This window comes from Xenopus tropicalis, chromosome 3 (assembly GCF_000004195.4).
Source record: "Xenopus tropicalis strain Nigerian chromosome 3, UCB_Xtro_10.0, whole genome shotgun sequence".
In the NCBI taxonomy this organism is placed as follows: domain Eukaryota; kingdom Metazoa; phylum Chordata; class Amphibia; order Anura; family Pipidae; genus Xenopus; species Xenopus tropicalis.
In genome coordinates this window covers 8,811,679-8,831,807 of record NC_030679.2, presented here as the reverse complement: position 1 = coordinate 8,831,807, position 20,129 = coordinate 8,811,679, and the positions used below count along the sequence as shown (strand labels likewise).

At 46.7% G+C, this 20,129-nt stretch overlaps 2 protein-coding genes across 2 annotated transcripts; both read right to left on the bottom strand.

Moving 5' to 3' along the window:
- Positions 1–580: 580 nt before the first annotated feature.
- On the bottom strand, positions 581–4,851 carry tmem121b (transmembrane protein 121B). The gene has a single exon (XM_004912490.3). The coding sequence runs from the start codon at positions 3,655–3,657 to the stop codon at positions 2,521–2,523; it is 1,137 nt and encodes a 378-aa protein (XP_004912547.1). The 5' UTR covers positions 3,658–4,851; the 3' UTR covers positions 581–2,520.
- A 4,203-nt stretch (positions 4,852–9,054) lies between these two features.
- On the bottom strand, positions 9,055–17,149 carry hdhd5 (haloacid dehalogenase like hydrolase domain containing 5). Its single transcript, NM_001100283.1, has 8 exons — positions 16,769–17,149; positions 14,449–14,652; positions 14,192–14,304; positions 12,638–12,731; positions 12,248–12,281; positions 11,641–11,815; positions 10,775–10,963; positions 9,055–10,656 (listed from the first exon to the last, which is right to left on the bottom strand). The coding sequence occupies exons 1-8, from the start codon at positions 16,892–16,894 to the stop codon at positions 10,320–10,322; spliced, it is 1,272 nt and encodes a 423-aa protein (NP_001093753.1). The 5' UTR covers positions 16,895–17,149; the 3' UTR covers positions 9,055–10,319.
- Between the last annotated feature and the right edge of the window lie 2,980 nt (positions 17,150–20,129).

Genomic DNA, 20,129 nt, shown 5'->3' with positions numbered 1-20,129 from the left:
CAGTATGGGGGTACAGCTTATTGTGTGCCCAGAACATTCCTTCTCTGTATATTTGTATTTATACATATGGGTAGGGGGTGCCATACTGTTTCCAGTACACTTTTTGTGTGCCCAGGACATTCCTTCTGTATATATATATATATATATGATGAAAATAAGCACTTTCCCACCTTAACTCATTTGTATCCTGTGTTTGAATGAATTAAATGAGTTCCTTGGCATTCTCCACTAATCGACGACTAAAGCTGAGATACATTGGAATTTGCTCATAATACTTGGAAATTGGATTCCCTATTGATTCCCTCTGGGTCATGGAAAGCTGAGAATATTTATGTTAGCACTTTGCAACCTTGTGAATGGGATTCCGGCTTGCCTAGAACTACAGTTCCCAGAAACCAATCATTGGACCCAAATTTTAATTGTGGGATTCACCCTCAGGACCCCAAGAGTCGGTAAGAATAAACCCAATTACTACTATCTACCGAAAAAGAAATGCTGCTGTTATCAAAGACGATTATGGAAACCCACCAAAAAGCAACACCTGGCAAGGAAACATCAAAGCGGCCCGGCACACAAAGGGTTAAACAATCATTGCTTCTTATTATAAGCCAAATAAGGGGAACCTTCCGGATATTGTGCATTTGATCTGTTGCACCCGTATCTAGAATCTCTGCCATAAAGCAAGGCGGGACTGCTGCTAGAGACAATCACAGAAATACCAGAAAATACAGTTTCCCATGCAAGCACAATTAGTCACATTGCTGCAATACCATACAGAATTATTTAAAGAGACAGTACGGTCAAGCACAGTATCATTAGTATTTCAAAAAAAAGTATCTAGTTATTGGGAAGTCAGAACCAACATTGTTTGATGAACTACATTTATTAAATTGACCTGTTCCCAGTTGACTCTTTAGACCTTGACCATTTAACTCTTTGACCATTTTCACCCATCAAACGGCCAATATCGGGGGTCTTTTTGGATAACTTCCCTGTATATACTGGCACAAACTCACATTAAAGTCCATATGAACTTTCTGGCTCCCCAACTTTGGGGCTGCCTCCACTGGGAAGGGCGTGGAGGACAAGGGGGCTCAGGGTGAGGGTACTTAGGGGAAGAACTTGGAGATAATTGCCATTTGCTTTCTTAGGTACGCAAGAAAGGTCAATTAGGATGACCATAAGGGTGAATATATGTATTAGGGGACCAAGATATTTTGAAACTATGGCTGAATGACTGATATTTTCCTATATCTGTACCCATTTCATGTGCTAAAGGAAACTGGACCTTCAAGGAGGACCCTGGCTGACCAATGGACCTTCAAGGAGGACCCTGACTGAACAATGGACCTTCACGGAGGACCCTGGCTGACCAATGGACCTGCAAGGAGGACCCTGGCTGACCAATGGACCTGCAAGGAGGACCCTGACTGAACAATGGACCTTCACGGAGGACCCTGACTGAACAATGGACCTTCATGGAGGACCCTGACTGAACAATGGACCTTCACGAGGGCCCTGACAAGAGGATAGACCTTCAAAGAAGACCTTGGCTAAATGTGATCAAAAGTTGAACCTTCAAGGGGAGCCTTAACCAAAGGTTGGACCTTCAAGAGGTACCCTGACCAATGGCTGGATCTTCAACGGGAGCCCTGACCAACAATTGGACCCTTAAGGGAGAACTTAAAATGGAAAAGTTTGACAACCACTAATCTAAGGTGAATTTTAGGTTAAAATCTGGAGGTTACCCATGTTTGAATCCAAGGAACCTTGAATACTGGACCTGTTGGACCTTCAAGGGGGACCCTGAGTGAAGACTGGACCTTCAAGGGAGCCCTAACCAAAGGTTGAACCTTCAAAGGGAACCCTGACCAATGACTGGATCTTCAAGGGGAGCCCTGACCAACAATTGGACCCTTAAGGGAGAACTTAAAATGGAAAAGTTTGACAACCACTAATCTAAGGTGAATTTTAGGTTAAAATCTGGAGGTTACCCATGTTTGAATCCAAGGAACCTTGAATACTGAACCTGTTGGACCTTCAAGGGGGACCCTGAGTGAAGACTGGACCTTCAAGGGAGCCCTAACCAGAGGTTGAACCTTCAAAGGGAACCCTGACCAATGGCTGGATCTTCAACGGGAGCCCTGACCAACGATTGGACCCTTAAGTGGGAACTTAAAATCGAAAAGTTTGACAACCACTAATCTAAGGTGAATTTTAGGTTAAAATCTTGGGGTTACCTATTTTTGAATCCAAGGAACCTTGAATACTGAACCTGTTGGACCTTCAAGGGGGACCCTGAGTGAAGACTGGACCTTCAAGGGAGCCCTAACCAAAGGTTGGACCTTCAAAGGGGACCCTGGAGCTTCAAGGGGAGCCCTGACCAAATGTTCAACCTTCAAGGTAGAACCTAAAATCAAAAAGTTTAAAAAACACTAATCTATGGTAAATTGTAGTTGAAATCCAGATGTAACCCTTCAAGAAACACATGATCTCCCACAGATGGAGCTGCGATGATCCTCAGTTCTGTGAGGCAACGGCCAATGTGTTGACATAGGCATGAGGTCCCATATCATTCTCGGACACACAATGACTGAACTGTCCAGGAGGCCGGTCAGAATGCTCAGGACCCGGTGATCTCAGGAGGCAGCAGAGCTCCAACACTTCTAGCCAACGACAGCCCATGAAGAAGATGTTTTTCAGCATGAAAACCGAGATGGGCTGACCAGCCGGACCCATCATAAAAAAGCACCGTAGGGCGAGAAGAGGAGCATCTACAAGGGTTCCAAACAGAAGACGCAAGAAGAGACGGCAGCAGCCTGGTGGGGCTCCAGCATCCAGCTCAAATAGCCAAAGCACAGGGGAGACTAAAGCCACAAAGTACACCACCAGAAGGGGATAACGTATAAGAGAAGAGTATGGTAATTTCTCCTCCAACATGAGCTCCAACAGGGCATAGCTGTCCAGTAGATCCAGACAGGAAACCATAAAGTAGCCAGTAGCTCTTTGGTGAAGCCAACCCCGAGGATCGGCACTGAGGGACCGGACTAGTGTCCATAGAAGGGGTACAGAGAGAGAAACGGAAAGTCTGAACCCAGTGCACCCAAGGGGAACTCCAGCTTCAATCTGATCCAGAATGGGAGTGCAAAGTATCAGAGCTACTTTTGGAGTGAAGGCAATGGAGTAAATTAGCCAGGCCAGGTGGCTGTAAGCAAATTGACCCTTCTTGTGTAGCTTCACTTGCCCATATCCGGAGGGGTTAAGTGATCCCTGTCTAGCTCTTTGACCTCTGCTGTTTTTGGAATAAAATATACCCCATCCAGCTACTACCACTAGGTCAGTGGCTATCCAAGAGCACCAGTATAGGTCTGTGCCAGCAATCAAGTAAAGGTCGAGTAAAGCCCCTTGGGCCAACAGCAGCATCACAGAGAGCACCTTGTAGCAACCCCGTAGGGCACAACCTCGCCCCCCTTGTGGCACCCTCCCTGGGCTCCCATGAGGGAATTCCCCAGCCGTCATCCCCAGAGTTGAGGTGGACGAAGAGGCCAAGGAGGGGGCACAAGAGGGGGTCACAGGAAGAGGGGAGAGTGGGGGAAGCAGCGTGCCGGATGAAACACCCAATGGTAGGGTGGAAAGGTGGTGAATACTATGGGGCATGCATTAAGGGCTGTGGCAGATTGGTAAAGTCCAGCTGGGCACTGAATTCAGTGAGACAAATAATGGAGCTGCTATTAAGGTGATGGAGGTAATAAGGCTCCACATAAGTACAGGAGGGGGTGATACATTGAGCCACAGCCACTTATGATGAATACACTAACCTGCAGGGCAGATTCCAGGGCACATATAGGAAAGATATTGATGTGGCTCTCTGGGGTGTGTACGTTGGCTCTGAGGATCTGGCCAGGGGTAGGTATGGACTCTGGGTGTCATTGGAGGTCCATTAGAGATTGTTGTGGTAGGTTTAACTAATATGCATGGCGGTGGTGCAGTCAGGCTAGGTGGGACTCGCTCGGATGGCTTCTGGTGGTCCCACAAAGATCAGTCAGCCACAAAGCGGTTCTACAAGAGGAAGGGGTGGCCGAGGGCAGGTGGGACTACCACAACTGGATGCCCAAGGCATGTACAACCCTTCCTTCCCCTCAGGAATGGATGCTGGTCCTGCAGGTTCTAATGTTCCTCAGAGAAAGCGACATTAGGTCCATATGGCACTAAGGGATGGATCCAGCAAGGGAAGATGTGAATGCTGAATCCATGTAGGTAGGTCCGACAGTGGTAGGTTGACTCCAGGATGGATGTTGTACTTGCGCCGGCTGTATCAGTGTGCGACTCCTGTCTGACTGCTCCATGGAATCCCTGCCATAGGCTGTGTGGGTGTGACCCCCTGGTACAGCTGCACTGGCACCGGCTGAAGCCACTCAGACCACAGCAAGATGGATGCTCTGACCCCGGCTGGGGTGCCCGGGAATCAGGCTGAGCCCCCACTCGTGGTGCCAGTCGCTCCCTAATGCTGGTTAGTAAGAGAGCCAGCGAGCAGGCATCTTCCAGCAGCTACGGAGCCATCAGCACCGCCTCTTGCCTGGGGAATGGGAGGAGTGGGATGGAGCGGAGAGAGCACTCACTGGGGGAGGCACGATGCACAGGGAGGGGGGCCCTGGGCAACAACAAGAGGCAGCCCCGGTCCCCATAATGGTGTTTCATTATCCACTCTCTCCTCACAACATTGTGACTCTCTATCTGGCAACTCAGCCTGGTCACATGATGCTCTGTGTGTGAGACTGTGTGAGAAAATGGCTTCAATGTGGGTGACAGACTGCTACATCTCTGTGAGAGTGAGTGTGAGTGAGCAGTTATAGGGGGGGCTCAGCCTGGTCACATGATGCTCTGTGTGTGTGAGAAAATGGCTTCACTGTGGGTGACAGACTGCTACATCTCTGTGAGAGTGAGTGTGAGTGAGCAGTTATAGGGGGGGCTCAGCCTGGTCACATGATGCTCTGTGTGTGTGAGAAAATGGCTTCACTGTGGGTGACAGACTGCTACATCTCTGTGAGAGTGAGTGTGAGTGAGCAGTTATAGGGGGGGGCTCAGCCTGGTCACATGATGCTCTGTGTGTGTGAGAAAATGGCTTCACTGTGGGTGACAGACTGCTACATCTCTGTGAGTGTGAGTGAGCAGTAATGGGGGGGGGGGCTGCCTCAGCCTGGTCACATGATGCTCTGTGTGTGTGAGAAAATGGCTTCGCTGTGGGTGACAGACTGCTACATCTCTGTGAGAGTGAGTGTGAGTGAGCAGTTATAGGGGGGGGCTCAGCCTGGTCACATGATGCTCTGTGTGTGAGACTGTGTGAGAAAATGGCTTCACTATGGGTGACAGACTGCTACATCTCTGTGAGAGTGAGTGTGAGTGAGCAGTTATAGGGGGGGCTCAGCCTGGTCACATGATGCTCTGTGTGTGTGAGAAAATGGCTCTGCTTCACTGTGGGTGACAGACTGCTACATCTCTGTGAGAGTGAGTGTGAGTGAGCAGTAATGGGGGGGGGGGCTGCCTCAGCCTGGTCACATGATGCTCTGTGTGTGTGAGAAAATGGCTCTGCTTCACTGTGGGTGACAGACTGCTACATCTCTGTGAGAGTGAGTGTGAGTGAGCAGTAATGGGGGGGCTGCCTGTGGACCAAGTGCCAACTTGATATTTCTGTGGAATCAGGTCTGTCTGTATGCAGGTCAGATATTTAATGCACCTTTTTTACAGGCCCCCCAACCGAATGATGTTGTCCCTCTGGGAAATGTTTCTGAAGATGCCAATCCCATGGCAGGAGAAATAAAGCGCTACCAGGGAGAACATGGCCAAGAGATAAAGCATTAACGGCATTATGGAGCTGAAACTGGGCAAGGAGAACAGGGTGCAAAGTACAGGTATGGGACCTGTTATCCAGAATGCTTGGAACCTGGAGTTTTCCGGATAAGGGGTCTTTCTGTAATTCAGATCTCCAACCTTAAGTCTGCTAATAAAATTATTTAAACAGTAATTAAACCCAGTAGGATTGGTTTGGCTCCAATAAGGGGTAATTATATCTTAGTTGGGATCAAGTACAGGTACTGTTTTATTATTACAGAGAAAAGGGAATCATTTAACCATTAAATAAACCCAATAGGGCTGTTCTGCCCCAATAAGGGGTAATTATATCTTAGTTGGGATCAAGTACAGGTACTGTTTTATTATTACAGAGAAAAGGGAATCATTTAACCATTAAATAAACCCAATAGGATTGTTCTGCCCCAATAAGGGGTAATTATATCTTAGTTGGGATCAAGTACAGGTACTGTTTTATTATTACAGAGAAAAGGGAATCATTTAACCATTAAATAAACCCAATAGGGCTGTTCTGCCCCCAATAAGGGGTAATTATATCTTAGTTGGGATCAAGTACAGGTACTGTTTTATTATTACAGAGAAAAGGGAATCATTTAACCATTAAATAAACCCAATAGGGCTGTTCTGCCCCCAATAAGGGGTAATTATATCTTAGTTGGGATCAAGTACAGGTACTGTTTTATTATTACAGAGAAAAGGGAATCATTTAACCATTAAATAAACCCAATAGGGCTGTTCTGCCCCAATAAGGGGTAATTATATCTTAGTTGGGATCAAATACAGGTACTGTTTTATTATTACAGAGAAAAGGGAATCATTTAACCATGAAATAAACCCAATAGGGCTGTTCTGCCCCCAATAAGGGGTAATTATATTTTAGTTGGGATCAAGTACAAGGTACTGTTTTATTATTAGAGAGAAAAATGAAAACATTTTTAAAAATGTGAATTTTTTGATTAAAATGGAGTCTATGGGAGATGGCCTTTCCGTAATTCAGAACTTTCTGGATAATGGGTTTTTGGATAAGGGGTCCGATACCTGTACTGAGAAACGAGCAGAAGCTGGGTATAGGGTACATGGTATTATAGAGTGAGGCAGGGATGTCCTCATCACCATATCACGGAATTGAGGCTAGGTAGGGAGTACACAACATTATGAAGCTGAGGTTGGGCACGGGGTACAATGTATTACAGAGGTGAATATGGGCACGGGGTACATGATATATCATGAGTGGGCAGGAAGTGCACTATACTATGGAACCGAGGCTTTTTAGGGTGTAAACAACACTATAAAGCCGTCATATAATAATGGGCCTGGGGTAATAAGGTATTACAGAGCTGAGGATGGGCATAGGGTACTGGACATTATAGAGCAGAGGATACACCAGGGCAAGTGGGGTTATGGAGCAGTAAATACGTCAGAGAAACAGCACATTAGGGAGATAAGATTTGCTGAGGTGGGACATTTTAGGTGATGGAGGTGATAGGGGAAACAAAACATGGAGCTGTGGAGAACACAGAATTCTATAGGTGAGAATAAATGTGGGTGCTACTGAGCTGAGATTGGGTGAAGGGAACAGGACATTATGGAGCTGAGACTTAAAACACAAAGGACATATTTATTCAGCCACATCCAAACTCATACATGATCCAAAGATCCTGAGTGCAAATGGCATTAAATATATAACCTGTTCCATCAATGATGAATCCTTATTTGACCCCCTCCAGGTAGTCTACTCTGGTCAAATGCTGAGTGGACTCTTGGCTCTCTATCAAGCTAAGGTGCAAACTAGCAATGCAAAGGATTCTGGGGGTTCTCTGTGTCCTTGTTCCAGTGATGGCTAAACCAAACCCAGTTTTTCAGATTCGGGCTAACCCCCGAATTCATCATAAGGGTTTGGTGCATCCCTATTTCTCAGCACCCTTTATTCATCTTTGATGGAACTATGGACAGTCACAGTACAAGGTGGTAGAGGAAATTTCCATACATTGAACTGAAGAACTCACCAGAGCTTTTTCCTTCTGGATCAGAGATCATTTTCTTCACTGCATATTACTGACCCTTTTCCTTGTTCCACTGGTGAAACACTGAAAATGGGGGTCATTCTATGTGCCTGTTGCAGTGGTGGAGCCCTAAGACTTGGTAAATTAAGGACTTTTTTTCTTGTTCCACTGGTCATTCAGAAACAGTTCTTTGCTTGTGCCCCACTGGTTGGAACACTGTGTACTACAGAATGTTCTTTGTTCCTCTTACTTTGGACTACTTTGGGTTGGAGACCTTTCTTTGTTATGGACTACTTTGGGCTGGAGACCTTTCTTTGTTATGGACTACTTTGGGCTGGAGACCTTTCTTTGTTATGGACTACTTTGGGTTGGAGACCTTTCTTTGTTACGGACTACTTTGGGCTGGAGACCTTTCTTTGTTATGGACTACTTTGGGCCGGAGACCTTTCTTTGTTATGGACTACTTTGGGCTGGAGACCTTTCTTTGTTATGGACTACTTTGGGCTGGAGACCTTTCTTTGTTATGGACTACTTTGGGTTGGAGACCTCTCTTTGTTACGGACTACTTTGGGTTGGAGACCTTTCTTTGTTACGGACTACCTTGGGTTGGAGACCTTTCTTTGTTACGGACTACTTTGGGTTGGAGACCTCTCTTTGTTACGGACTACTTTGGGTTGGAGACCTTTCTTTGTTACGGACTACCTTGGGTTGGAGACCTTTCTTTGTTACGGACTACTTTGGGTCGGAGACCTTTCTTTGTTACGGACTACTTTGGGTTGGAGACCTTTCTTTGTTACGGACTACTTTGGGTTGGAGACCTTTCTTTGTTACGGACTACTTTGGGTCGGAGACCTTTCTTTGTTACGGACTACTTTGGGTTGGAGACCTTTCTTTGTTACGGACTACTTTGGGTTGGAGACCTTTCTTTGTTCTTGTTACAGCAGTAGTAGTTGAGAAGATTCCCACTAGCCCATTGCCAATGTCTGACCTAAAAAACCCTTGTTCTGCTGGTACTGTTTGCTTTATAAGGACATAGTAACTTTGTTCTGGTGGCAACTAAAGACCACTATAGTCCAGTGTCTAATTGGTTCACCAGAGACCAATAAGACCCACCAGAGAACGTAATAAGAGTCGAGTGATGTTTCTCTGGTCACATGTAGGCATAACAACAACAGGACATTCCTTTTCTCAACTTTATGCAGTTTATTTGCCCTTTAATAAACAAAGCCATGTTTGATAAGGTCATGTGGTTAAAATGGGGACAGGACAAAAGTTCTGTATCTGCAGATATCAGGCATGTAAATCTGGCTCCTTGCATAGTTTAATCGAGGCAATACAGTCTCTGGGTTAGTCGGTTGTCAGTAAAGGAGTAAGGCATGAGAGTAGGTTTTACTTCCCCTTTAAGATCCCACAGTGCGTATATACAGTTGTGCTGTATTTCACCCTTCAGTAAAGTTGGATCTGCTCAGTGATGGAGATCAGAAAGCTGATTTTATTGTTCCACGCCTATGTGGCCGTAACGGAGGCACTTTGGGCTTCTGGTGTAACCAACCTACTGTCTGATTGGATTTGCCTGAGACTGGAAGAGTCAATACGACTTGCCTATAGACAACAGTCTGTCCGGTTCCTTCTGCATTGCGGCCATCTGGTACCTATACTCCACACTATTGCCTTTCAGCTAACCTGCCCACAACTCCCAGAACCCTCTATAGCTTTTAGCTGCAATTTATAGTTCAAGTAAAATTGATAGGGTGCAGGCTGGACATCTGTGAACTGAATGCTAAAATATTCTAAAATTGCTAAAATAAACAATAATCACACAAATTATAAAACCCGTATATTTACAAAGGACATTTCCTTTTAAAAGTGGCGAATGTCCCAGTATCCATGCTAAAACCAGTAAAATAGCACTATTCTGCCTATTCTTCTTCATATCTTCCAACCACATCTTCTGTCTTCCACTGCCATTCATTCCCTTCCACTGCCATTCATTCCCTTCCACTGCCATTCATTCCCTTCTGGTACCATTCATTCCCTTCCACTGCCATTCATTCCCTTCCACTGCCATTCATTCCCTTCCACTGCCATTCATTCCCTTCTGGTACCATTCATTCTCTTCCACTGCCATTCATTCCCTTCTGGTACCATTCATTCTCTTCCACTGCCATTCATTCCCTTCTGGTACCATTCATTCCTTTCCACTGCCATTCATTCCCTTCTGGTACCATTCATTCCCTTCCACTGCCATTCATTCCCTTCCGGTACCATTCATTCCCTTCCGGTGCCATTCATTCCCTTCCGGTGCCATTCATTCCCTTCCACTGCCATTCATTCCCTTCCACTGCCATTCATTCCCTTCCACTGCCATTCCCTTCCGGTACCATTCATTCCCTTCCACTGCCATTCATTCCCTTTGGATACCCATAATCCTCCTCAGCCCGCCCTGCTTCATTCACTTGGGGTTTTGATCTTCTCCGTTCCTTCACTCTCTGAGACCCAACCCTCTTCCTTCAGCACCAAATTCACAGCATGTTCCACATCTTTCACAATGTGCGATGCCTCCACCAAGGTGGGGTCGAGTCGGAAGTCTCGGTGCCCATGGAAGACGGTCTGAGTGACGCTCTCTCGTGTGTCTGACGGCACCTCCCCCTGATTGTTGTACACCCCAGTGCACACCAAGATAGACCGGCAGCTCTGGGGCAGCCCATCCTCTGACCTCCCCTGGTTGCTCTTGAGGAAGCGATTGTAGAGATTGGCCCCGTAGATGTCAGCCATTGGATTGTCCCTAAAAGGCATAGGGGAATCTATTAAGGGCAACATTCTAAGGTTCCAACTGGCTGCAGGTAGCTCTAGCTAGGCTGGCATAGAACCCCTAACAGATGTTCCCTGGAAATAAAACTCACCCAATAGCATAAAGAGTGCGAATGGGGGCATTCCAGCCTCTCTTCCTTGCCTGCTCCAGTATGAGGTGTTGTGCAAAACTGTAAGTCACCCTACTGGGCTTCCCAATCAGCGCCTCGTACCTCAGCTCCTGCCCAGTCAGTTTGTGATAGAGGGTCTCCAGGCAAACGAGGAATGTACCGTGCCCAAACCTAAATGGTACAGGTAGTTATTCTGGGGGGAGCCACAAAGTATGGAAACTACTATACATCCTCTCCAGGGCCAAAAACTTGGCTGTAGCAAGCAATGCCAGGCAGCAGGGGCAAGGGCAAACAGGGTTCTGAGCTGTATTAAATGGGGTATAGATTCACGGGAGGAGGGGGTTATTCTTCCCCTTTACAGAGCGCTGGTAAGGCCCCATCTAGAATATGCTGTTCAGTTTTGGTCTCCAGTGCTCAAACGGGACATTATTGAGTTAGAGAGGGTCCAGAGAAGGGCAACTAAGCTGGTAAAGGGTATGGGAAATCTCAGTTATGGGGAAAGACTGGCCCAGTTGGGTTTGTTTATACTGGAGAAGAGGCGCTTAAGGGGTGACATGATAACTATGTATAAATATATAAGGGGATCATATAATAACCTCTCTAATGTTTTATTTACCAGTAGGGCCTTCCAACGGGCACGAGGGCACCCACTCCGTTTAGAAGAAGGGAGGTTCCGTATTCGGAAAGGATTTGTTACTGTGAGAGCTGTGAGGTTGTGGGGTTCCTCCCCGAATCAGTCGTACTGGCTGATACATTATATAGCTTTAAGGGGCTGGGTGGGTATTTAGCAAGTGAGGGAATGGCCCGTGTATTGTGAGTAACCAGGCAGACTAGTTGGTTATACTTGCCTGGGGTTTTTAGCTTCGGCCATCCATAGAAGGTCCATGTTACAGGCAAGGACAGGGATATGCGGGTATGGGACCTGGGGAAGCCATGCCGTTGGGCGCCCGTTGCTCAGCAGTACATCCAGGATTAGCTGCAGGCTGGTCTCCCACCGCACTGGCTCACCCAATAGGATCACAGCTAAGAAACAACAACACATTAACATTACATTGTACATTTCATAGAACCCCCTAACTGGGCAGAGTGCTTAATGGGCCTGAATACCCGGGGATAGTGTATTTCACACGTGCCATATCCTAGAAATGAAGGCGCTAAGTTGCTTGTGGGCTCTATCTTGAGTTGCATGGGGCTGCTGAACATTGCAGACACCGCAGCAGCCCTTTGTCATAAGGAAGAATGAAGATAACCCAACTTTGTTGTCACTAGTGGCCAGTTCTAAAGCTTCCTTAATTCAGAACCTATAAATATTATAAAATCAAGCAGCACTATATAACCCCCCCCTCCTCTCAGTTAGGACCCAATAAAATAAAGGCACTCAGATCACCCCCATCTTAACCTCAGCGGAGCAAGCAGGGGGTACTGACTGCAGCAGAACCAAACAGTAGAACTCACCTTCAATAGCTGGAAAGTTCTGGATCACTGGAGTCTGGAACAGACAATGGAGAATGAATATGATTTTAATGCTATGCCCCATCCTTTGTTTACATTTGATTGGACCCCCTTAGCCCAAAACACACACAGCTATATGAAATCATTGTTGCTAAAGCCCCCAGTACTTCCAGGGGTACCCAAGACATCTAGGGGTCCCACACATTGGCCAATAAGTTGCCAACTTGGTCTGGAGTGGTTAATTTGGCAGCTCTTATTGGCCCATGTATGGACAACTTAAATCAGTGAGGAATATGTTAGTAAGTAATAGGAATTCTCCCCTCCCAATACATCTGTTATCATAAACAGAACTATAGGTCACAGTCTGATCAGTTTCCCCTTACTTGCACCTACTGGGTTTTTAGGTCTGCGGTTGTGATCCACCATATCAAGCAAAGGATACGCCATCCGCAGGTCATTAATGGTCACCACATTCCGAAAGCCCTGACTGCACAGAGCGAGTAAAGGTCAAGGTAAAAACATGGAACCATAAGAGGTCAACTGGGTAATGACTAGCCAGTAGTGAGATATAAGCGCAATTCAGCAGGAACAGCCCCCTAAGTTTGCTCATAGCCTGTACAGAGAGATACCATAAAACTATGGCAGCATAGGGATTCCCCTGTACTAAGCACAATTCAGCAGGAACAGCCCCCTAAGTTTGCTCATAGCCTGTACAGAGAGATACCATAAAACTATGGCAGCATAGGGATTCCCCTGTACTAAGCACAATTCAGCAGGAACAGCCCCCTAAGTTTGCTCATAGCCTGTACAGAGGGATACCATAAAACTATGGCACATAGGGATTCCCCTGTACTAAGCACAATTCAGCAGGAACAGCCCCCTAAGTTTGCTCATAGCCTGTACAGAGAGATACCATAAAACTATGGCACATAGGGATTCCCCTGTACTAAGCACAATTCAGCAGGAACAGCCCCTAAGTTTGCTCATAGCCTGTACAGAGAGATACCATAAAACTATGGCAGCATAGGGATTCCCCTGTACTAAGCACAATTCAGCAGGAACAGCCCCCTAAGTTTGCTCATAGCCTGTACAGAGGGATACCATAAAACTATGGCACATAGGGATTCCCCTGTACTAAGCACAATTCAGCAGGAACAGCCCCCTAAGTTTGCTCATAGCCTGTTCAGAGAGATACCATAAAACTATGGCACATAGGGATTCCCCTGTACTAAGCACAATTCAGCAGGAACAGCCCCCTAAGGTTGCTCATAGCCTATACAGAGAGATACCATAAAACTATGGCACATAGGGATTCCCCTGTACTAAGCACAATTCAGCAGGAACAGTCCCCTAAGTTTGCTCATAGCCTGTACAGAGAGATACCATAAATCTATGGCAGCATAGGGATTCCCCTGTACTAAGCACAATTCAGCAGGAACAGCCCCCTAAGTTTGCTCATAGCCTGTACAGAGAGATACCATAAAACTATGGCACATAGGGATTCCCCTGTACTAAGCACAATTCAGCAGGAACAGCCCCCTAAGGTTGCTCATAGCCTATACAGAGAGATACCATAAAACTATGGCACATAGGGATTCCCCTGTACTAAGCACAATTCAGCAGGAACAGCCCCCTAAGTTTGCTCATAGCCTGTACAGAGAGATACCATAAAACTATGGCACATAGGGATTCCCCTATACTTAGCACAATTCAGCAGGAACAGCCCCCTAAGTTTGCTCATAGCCTGTACAGAGAGATACCATAAAACTATGGCACATAGAGATTCCCCTGTACTAAGCACAATTCAGCAGGAACAGCCCCCTAAGTTTGCTCATAGCCTGTACATAGAGACACAACAAAACTATACCATATTTGCAATTAAAATAGGTATGGTGATAGCTGTAGTTCTGCAGCAAAGGCTGCCGGTTGGTTTGATGGAAAGGATACTCCTTGGCTATCTCTGCCACGGGCCCCTGGCCAGACATCAGGACGCATTTGTCGTGAAATTGCTCCAACATGAGCAGGGGGCTGTGAGAGAGAATGACTTGCTCCGGCAGCACCTGAGGAGCGAGAAATATAAGCTTACACCCAGAATGCATCACTCTGTGGAGACCATTGGTCCCCATTCTTCCTTAGTCCTTGAGCCAATCACACTCCAGAGACTTGATGAGCGAAGTTGATGCCTGGCTTAACCCCTTACTCACCTCAACACCCAGCACCCTGCTCAGTTCCGTTGCCCTAGTTTGGCGCACACAGTTCCCGGCGTTAGTCACAAAGACCACGGGCACCGTCATTCGCCCATCTCTGCCCACCAGCTTCTGGAAGGCCTCGGCCGCCCCTGGAATGGGCTTTTTGCCCCTCACGATAACCCCGTCGATATCAAAAAGGAGGCCGAAACTTGGGGTAGGCTGAGAGAAAAAAAACCAGGGGGGTTAAACCAAAGTCATATTCAGTTTTCCATTTAATTCCATTACTGATTGGCCCACTATGGCTCATGTAGTAACATAGGGCCTGTACTACTGCAGTAACCCATAGCAACCATCCAGCAGCTCGTTTATATCAGTCTGTTGCAGGTGATTTGGTTGCTATGGCATAGGGCTTAGGTAAGGGTCAGGTAAAGGGGTGTTAGAACGTGTATAACAGGGCAAAACTAAAGGGGTGCTGTGTGTATAGTAAGGTAAGGGGTAAGGGTCAGGTAAAGGGGTGTTAGAATGTGTATAACCGGGCAAAACTAAAGGGGTGCTGTGTGTATAGTAAGGTAAGGGGTAAGGGTCAGGTAAAGGGGTGTTAGAACGTGTATAACAGGGCAAAACTAAAGGGGTGCTGTGTGTATAGTAAGGTAAGGGGTAAGGGTCAGGTAAAGGGGTGTTAGAATGTGTATAACAGGGCAAAACTAAAGGGGTGCTGTGTGTATAGTAAGGTAAGGGGTAAGGGTCAGGTAAAGGGGTGTTAGAATGTGTATAACAGGGCAAAACTAAAGGGGTGCTGTGTGTATAGTAAGGTAAGGGGTAAGGGTCAGGTAAAGGGGTGTTAGAACGTGTATAACAGGGCAAAACTAAAGGGGTGCTGTGTGTATAGTAAGGTAAGGGGTAAGGGTCAGGTAAAGGGGTGTTAGAACGTGTATAACAGGGCAAAACTAAAGGGGTGCTGTGTGTATAGTAAGGTAAGGGGTAAGGGTCAGGTAAAGGGGTGTTAGAATGTGTATAACCGGGCAAAACTAAAGGGGTGCTGTGTGTATAGTAAGGTAAGGGGTAAGGGTCAGGTAAAGGGGTGTTAGAACGTGTATAACAGGGCAAAACTAAAGGGGTGCTGTGTGTATAGTAAGGTAAGGGGTAAGGGTCAGGTAAAGGGGTGTTAGAATGTGTATAACAGGGCAAAACTAAAGGGGTGCTGTGTGTATAGTAAGGTAAGGGGTAAGGGTCAGGTAAAGGGGTGTTAGAATGTGTATAACAGGGCAAAACTAAAGGGGTGCTGTGTGTATAGTAAGGTAAGGGGTAAGGGTCAGGTAAAGGGGTGTTAGAACGTGTATAACAGGGCAAAACTAAAGGGGTGCTGTGTGTATAGTAAGGTAAGGGGTAAGGGTCAGGTAAAGGGGTGTTAGAACGTGTATAACAGGGCAAAACTAAAGGGGTGCTGTGTGTATAGTAAGGTAAGGGGTAAGGGTCAGGTAAAGGGGTGTTAGAACGTGTATAACAGGGCAAAACTAAAGGGGTGCTGTGTGTATAGCGAGGTAAGGGGTAAGGATCAGGTAAAGGGGTGTTAGAATGTGTATAACAGGGTAAAACTAAAGGGGTGCTGTGTGTATAGTGAGGTAAGGGGTAAGGGTCAGGTAAAGGGGTGTTAGAACGTGTATAACAGGGCAAAACTAAAGGGGTGCTGTGTGTATAGTGAGGTAAGGGGTAAGGGTCAGGTAAAGGGGTGTTAGAACGTGTATAACAGGGCAAAACTAAAGGGGTGCTGTGTGTATAGCGAGGTAAGGGGTAAGGGTCAGGTAAAGGGGTGTTAGAACGTGTATAACAGGGCAAAACTAAAGGGGTGCTGTGTGTATAGCGAGGTAAGGGGTAAGGGTCAGGTAAAGGGGTGTTAGAACGTGTATAACAGGGCAAAACTAAAGGGGTGCTGTGTGTATAGTGAGGTAAGGGGTAAGGGTCAGGTAAAGGGGTGTTAGAACGTGTATAACAGGGCAAAACTAAAGGGGTGCTGTGTGTATAGTAAGGTAAGGGGTAAGGGTCAGGTAAAGGGGTGTTAGAACGTGTATAACAGGGCAAAACTAAAGGGGTGCTGTGTGTATAGTGAGGTAAGGGTCAGGGGGAGCAGTGTACTTTGTGTACAGCTTTCCATGCCATTTTATATGAATGCCCCTAAATATGAGGTACCCCAGGGACATATCCAGGTGGGTGGGGGCGGGACTGCACAGGATGGTTGCCAAGCAACCACACTCACACCACACAAAAGATCAGTCACCAAAGCAACTGCCAATCAGCCTGAGGGCTGTAGTCACATGACGCTGATGCCCTTACTCACCTGTGCAGCTGAGGCAGTGAAGCTCCTGTGCCCCAAGCCCTGTGGCAGTTTGCGTATCTGCCATCCTGCTGTGACTTTTGCCAAAGAGGAACAGCACCCCCTGCTGGAAACCAGGGGAAGCCACATGGCAATTCTGTACTTCTGCCCCTCACACTGGCACTGCCCGATAACTCAAGTCTGGCAAAGCAAAATACATAGTAGAGCCCCCTAAACACAGCTGGGCACGGCCGAGTAAGCAGAATGTGCTGCCCTACTGTAACTATATAAAGCCTGGCACCTCCCCCTTCAGAGTCAGCTGATACCTAATACCCACATGCCCCCGGCACTGTGCCCCAGCATAAGCACAATTCGACACGTACTCCCTGCTAGCGGTGCCCCCAGCATCACATACACAGCTGCCCCTCAGCCGGGTACTAGCCCTGCCTACGCCTTGCCCTTCCCGGAACAGCCAGATCCCGCTCAGCCAATCGCTGGTCGTCTCCAAGACACTACAAGGCCCAGCATGCACTTGCACTGCAGTAAGGCGGATAAAGGCGCAAGGCATGCTGGGGGATGTAGTTCCTGCTAACGCCCCTCACGATGTCAGTTCTGAGGGCACATTCTTAAATAGACTGTGATCATAGGGAGTTCCAAAGGGCACTGGGGATGCCAAAACATATCAATAACATTACCACATAGTGCCTATATGGCTGCCAACAAATATATTAGTTGACCATTTGCTATTAACATAGTGAAGGGAGAAAAAAAAGGGATTGGCAACTTCATATCCAGCCTGTGTCACTGTACATTTTTATAATAAACTCTGAGGGACATGGAGGAACCTGGGCTGGGTGGGGGGACCCTGCACAAGTTATATATATATGGGCCCCCCCATAAACACAAAGGCGCAGTACCAAAATATGGCCACGCCCCTTTTATGTGAAACATAAACAGCTGATGTTACTCTATAACAAGCAATTCCTATAAATGTGCTAATAAGTCATTCAGTTTATAGGGGTTCAGTGGCGTTTGTCCAAATTTAACCCCTTCCCGCCTACCTGCCCCCGCTCTGTGCTCCGTCGTTGCGGGATATGGAAGTTTTTGCATAAGTCACATAAACTGCATAGGTTGATGCAATGATCTTGCTGTGAGACCCAATAACTAGTCAGAAGTAGTTAAAAATGTTTAAAATAATTTGTGTGGTAATAAGTCAGTATTTTATTTTAATTGGAGTTTATAGGTAAGTTTCTTTGAAACTTGCCCAATAGCCAGTCATTCCCGCTGCTGCAAAGTTCATGTAGAAGACGCTCAGTAAATATATCCCAATATAAACAGCGGATGTGACTCTATAATAAGCAGTTCATATTGTTAAAATTATTAATTAATGTGCTAAAAAGTCAGTCAGTTCATTGGGGGCAATGGAATTAAACTTCCTGCAAAGCAAGTTGTATAGTTTTCTAAGCATCTTTTGCAGAAGTTTTGGGGTAACTTTATGCATTGTGCCATTGGAGTAACTTTCATAAGAAGATTTTACCGGGCCTGGCACAATTGTACCCCCTCTGATGGTGTCCCTCAGGTTCAGTGCTCATTATCAGCCCTCCGGCTCAGACAGAGATGTGCAGACAGTGTCGGACTGGCCCACCAGGATACCAGGAAACTCCCAGTGGGCCCAGGTGTCAGTAGGCCCTCTTGCTTCTAAAGGTCCCCATACACGGGCCGATCCGCTCGCTTGGTGATGGCGGATCTTCTCTCGATATCCCCACCTACAGGTGGGCGATATTGGGAGAATCCAGGCTAATTCGATCATTTGGCCCTGGGGCCAAAAGATCGAATTATAACAACGGGTATAGGCAAAGTCGGTCCGGGGACCACATCAACGAGCCGATGCGGTCCCCGATCCGACTAGATCCAGTGGGCCCAGGTGTCAGTAGGCCCTCTTGCTTCTAAAGGTCCCCATACACGGGCCGATCCGCTCGCTTGGTGATGGCGGATCTTCTCTCGATATCCCCACCTACAGGTGGGCGATATTGGGAGAATCCAGGCTAATTCGATCATTTGGCCCTGGGGCCAAAAGATCGAATTATAACAACGGGTATAGGCAAAGTCGGTCCGGGGACCACATCAACGAGCCGATGCGGTCCCCGATCCGACTAGATTTTCTAACCTTCTCGATCAAGATCTGCCCGATTTCAGGCCAGGCTCGTTGTTAGTGCCCATACACGGGCCGATAAGCTGCCGAGTCGGTCTAAGGGACCCATATCAGCAGCTACAATCGGCCCGTGTATGGGCACCTTAACTATTTGGCCAATTGCGTGGTCATTCCCTATTTCTGTATTGAAAAAAGAGGTGGAAGGATAGAGAAAAGAGACTTGGATAATAAGAAGGTTGAGGGAGGAAAGGAGGAATAATAGTTTAGCAAGTGGGCCTATGGTCCAAGGTTTTCTGGTGGGCCCCTGGCAACTCAGTCCGACACTGTGTGCAGAAGATGTGAATTCAGTTCAGTATCAGAATGAAAGCAAGTAGGAACTTTGTACAAGAATCTAGGCCCTGTGCCACAGCCAATGTCAGGCTGGGGTGCCTGGGAGCTGCCGCCTCAAGGTTCCCCATCCACTGTTGAGAGTCACTCCCACCACCCCACTATGTACCAATCCTGGGGCAGCAGGGCCTACTGGGTCTTCACCCTGGCCAAGAAATCTCATGGGATACAACCCGGAACAGCTGTTCCGATTATATCCAGTTTGATGTACCAGTGGGAAGAGGCCATTGGAGAACCTGCACTATCCTAAAGGTTAGTACTGGCTGCAAGAAATCTCATTGGCCAAGCCAAGCCAGTTATTTTAACTTGGCCAATGACGCTGCTATTGACATGCCCCAATGTTTGGATATAGACTGGTATTTGCTCTCCAAGCATAACAGCTTCCATACAGGGCTGACTGGCTGTCTCTCAGTGACTCTCAGCAACACCCAGTGGGTTGCACCAAGGATACAAAGTTAGGCTGAGGGAACACAAAATAATAATGATAATGATTTATTATACATCTAATATAGCTCTGTGAAATTGTATGTGTGTGTCTATATTGTATATACTTTACTTTTTAAGTGAATAAAACAATTATATACAACAATTTTATTCTACTACATAAAAAAACACAAATCTGAGGGCCGCACAACATTATCAAAGAAGACAAAAACCCCACCAACCCCACAAATCAAAATACACTGCCTATATGTCCAGCATACAGTATTCCATTTTGGTTTAAAATCCAGTAGTTTATATATAGTCCTGCCTCCTTCATCATACCAGATGCATCACATGACTTCATTTACAGATGGAGGCATTATCCATGAAATCAGCACTTTATTTATCCTGCCATGGGTTCTG

Coding starts and splice junctions, on each gene's coding strand:
- tmem121b (XM_004912490.3), bottom strand. CDS start 3,657: ATGCCCCATAGTATTCACCACCTTTCCACCCTACCATTGGGTGTTTCA.
- hdhd5 (NM_001100283.1), bottom strand. CDS start 16,894: ATGTGGCTTCCCCTGGTTTCCAGCAGGGGGTGCTGTTCCTCTTTGGCA. Junction 12,732..14,191: donor GTGGCAGAGATAGCCAAGGA/GTATCCTTTCCA, acceptor CGCTCTGTGCAG/TCAGGGCTTTCGGAATGTGG. Junction 10,657..10,774: donor CGCACTCTTTATGCTATTGG/GTGAGTTTTATT, acceptor TATGCCTTTTAG/GGACAATCCAATGGCTGACA.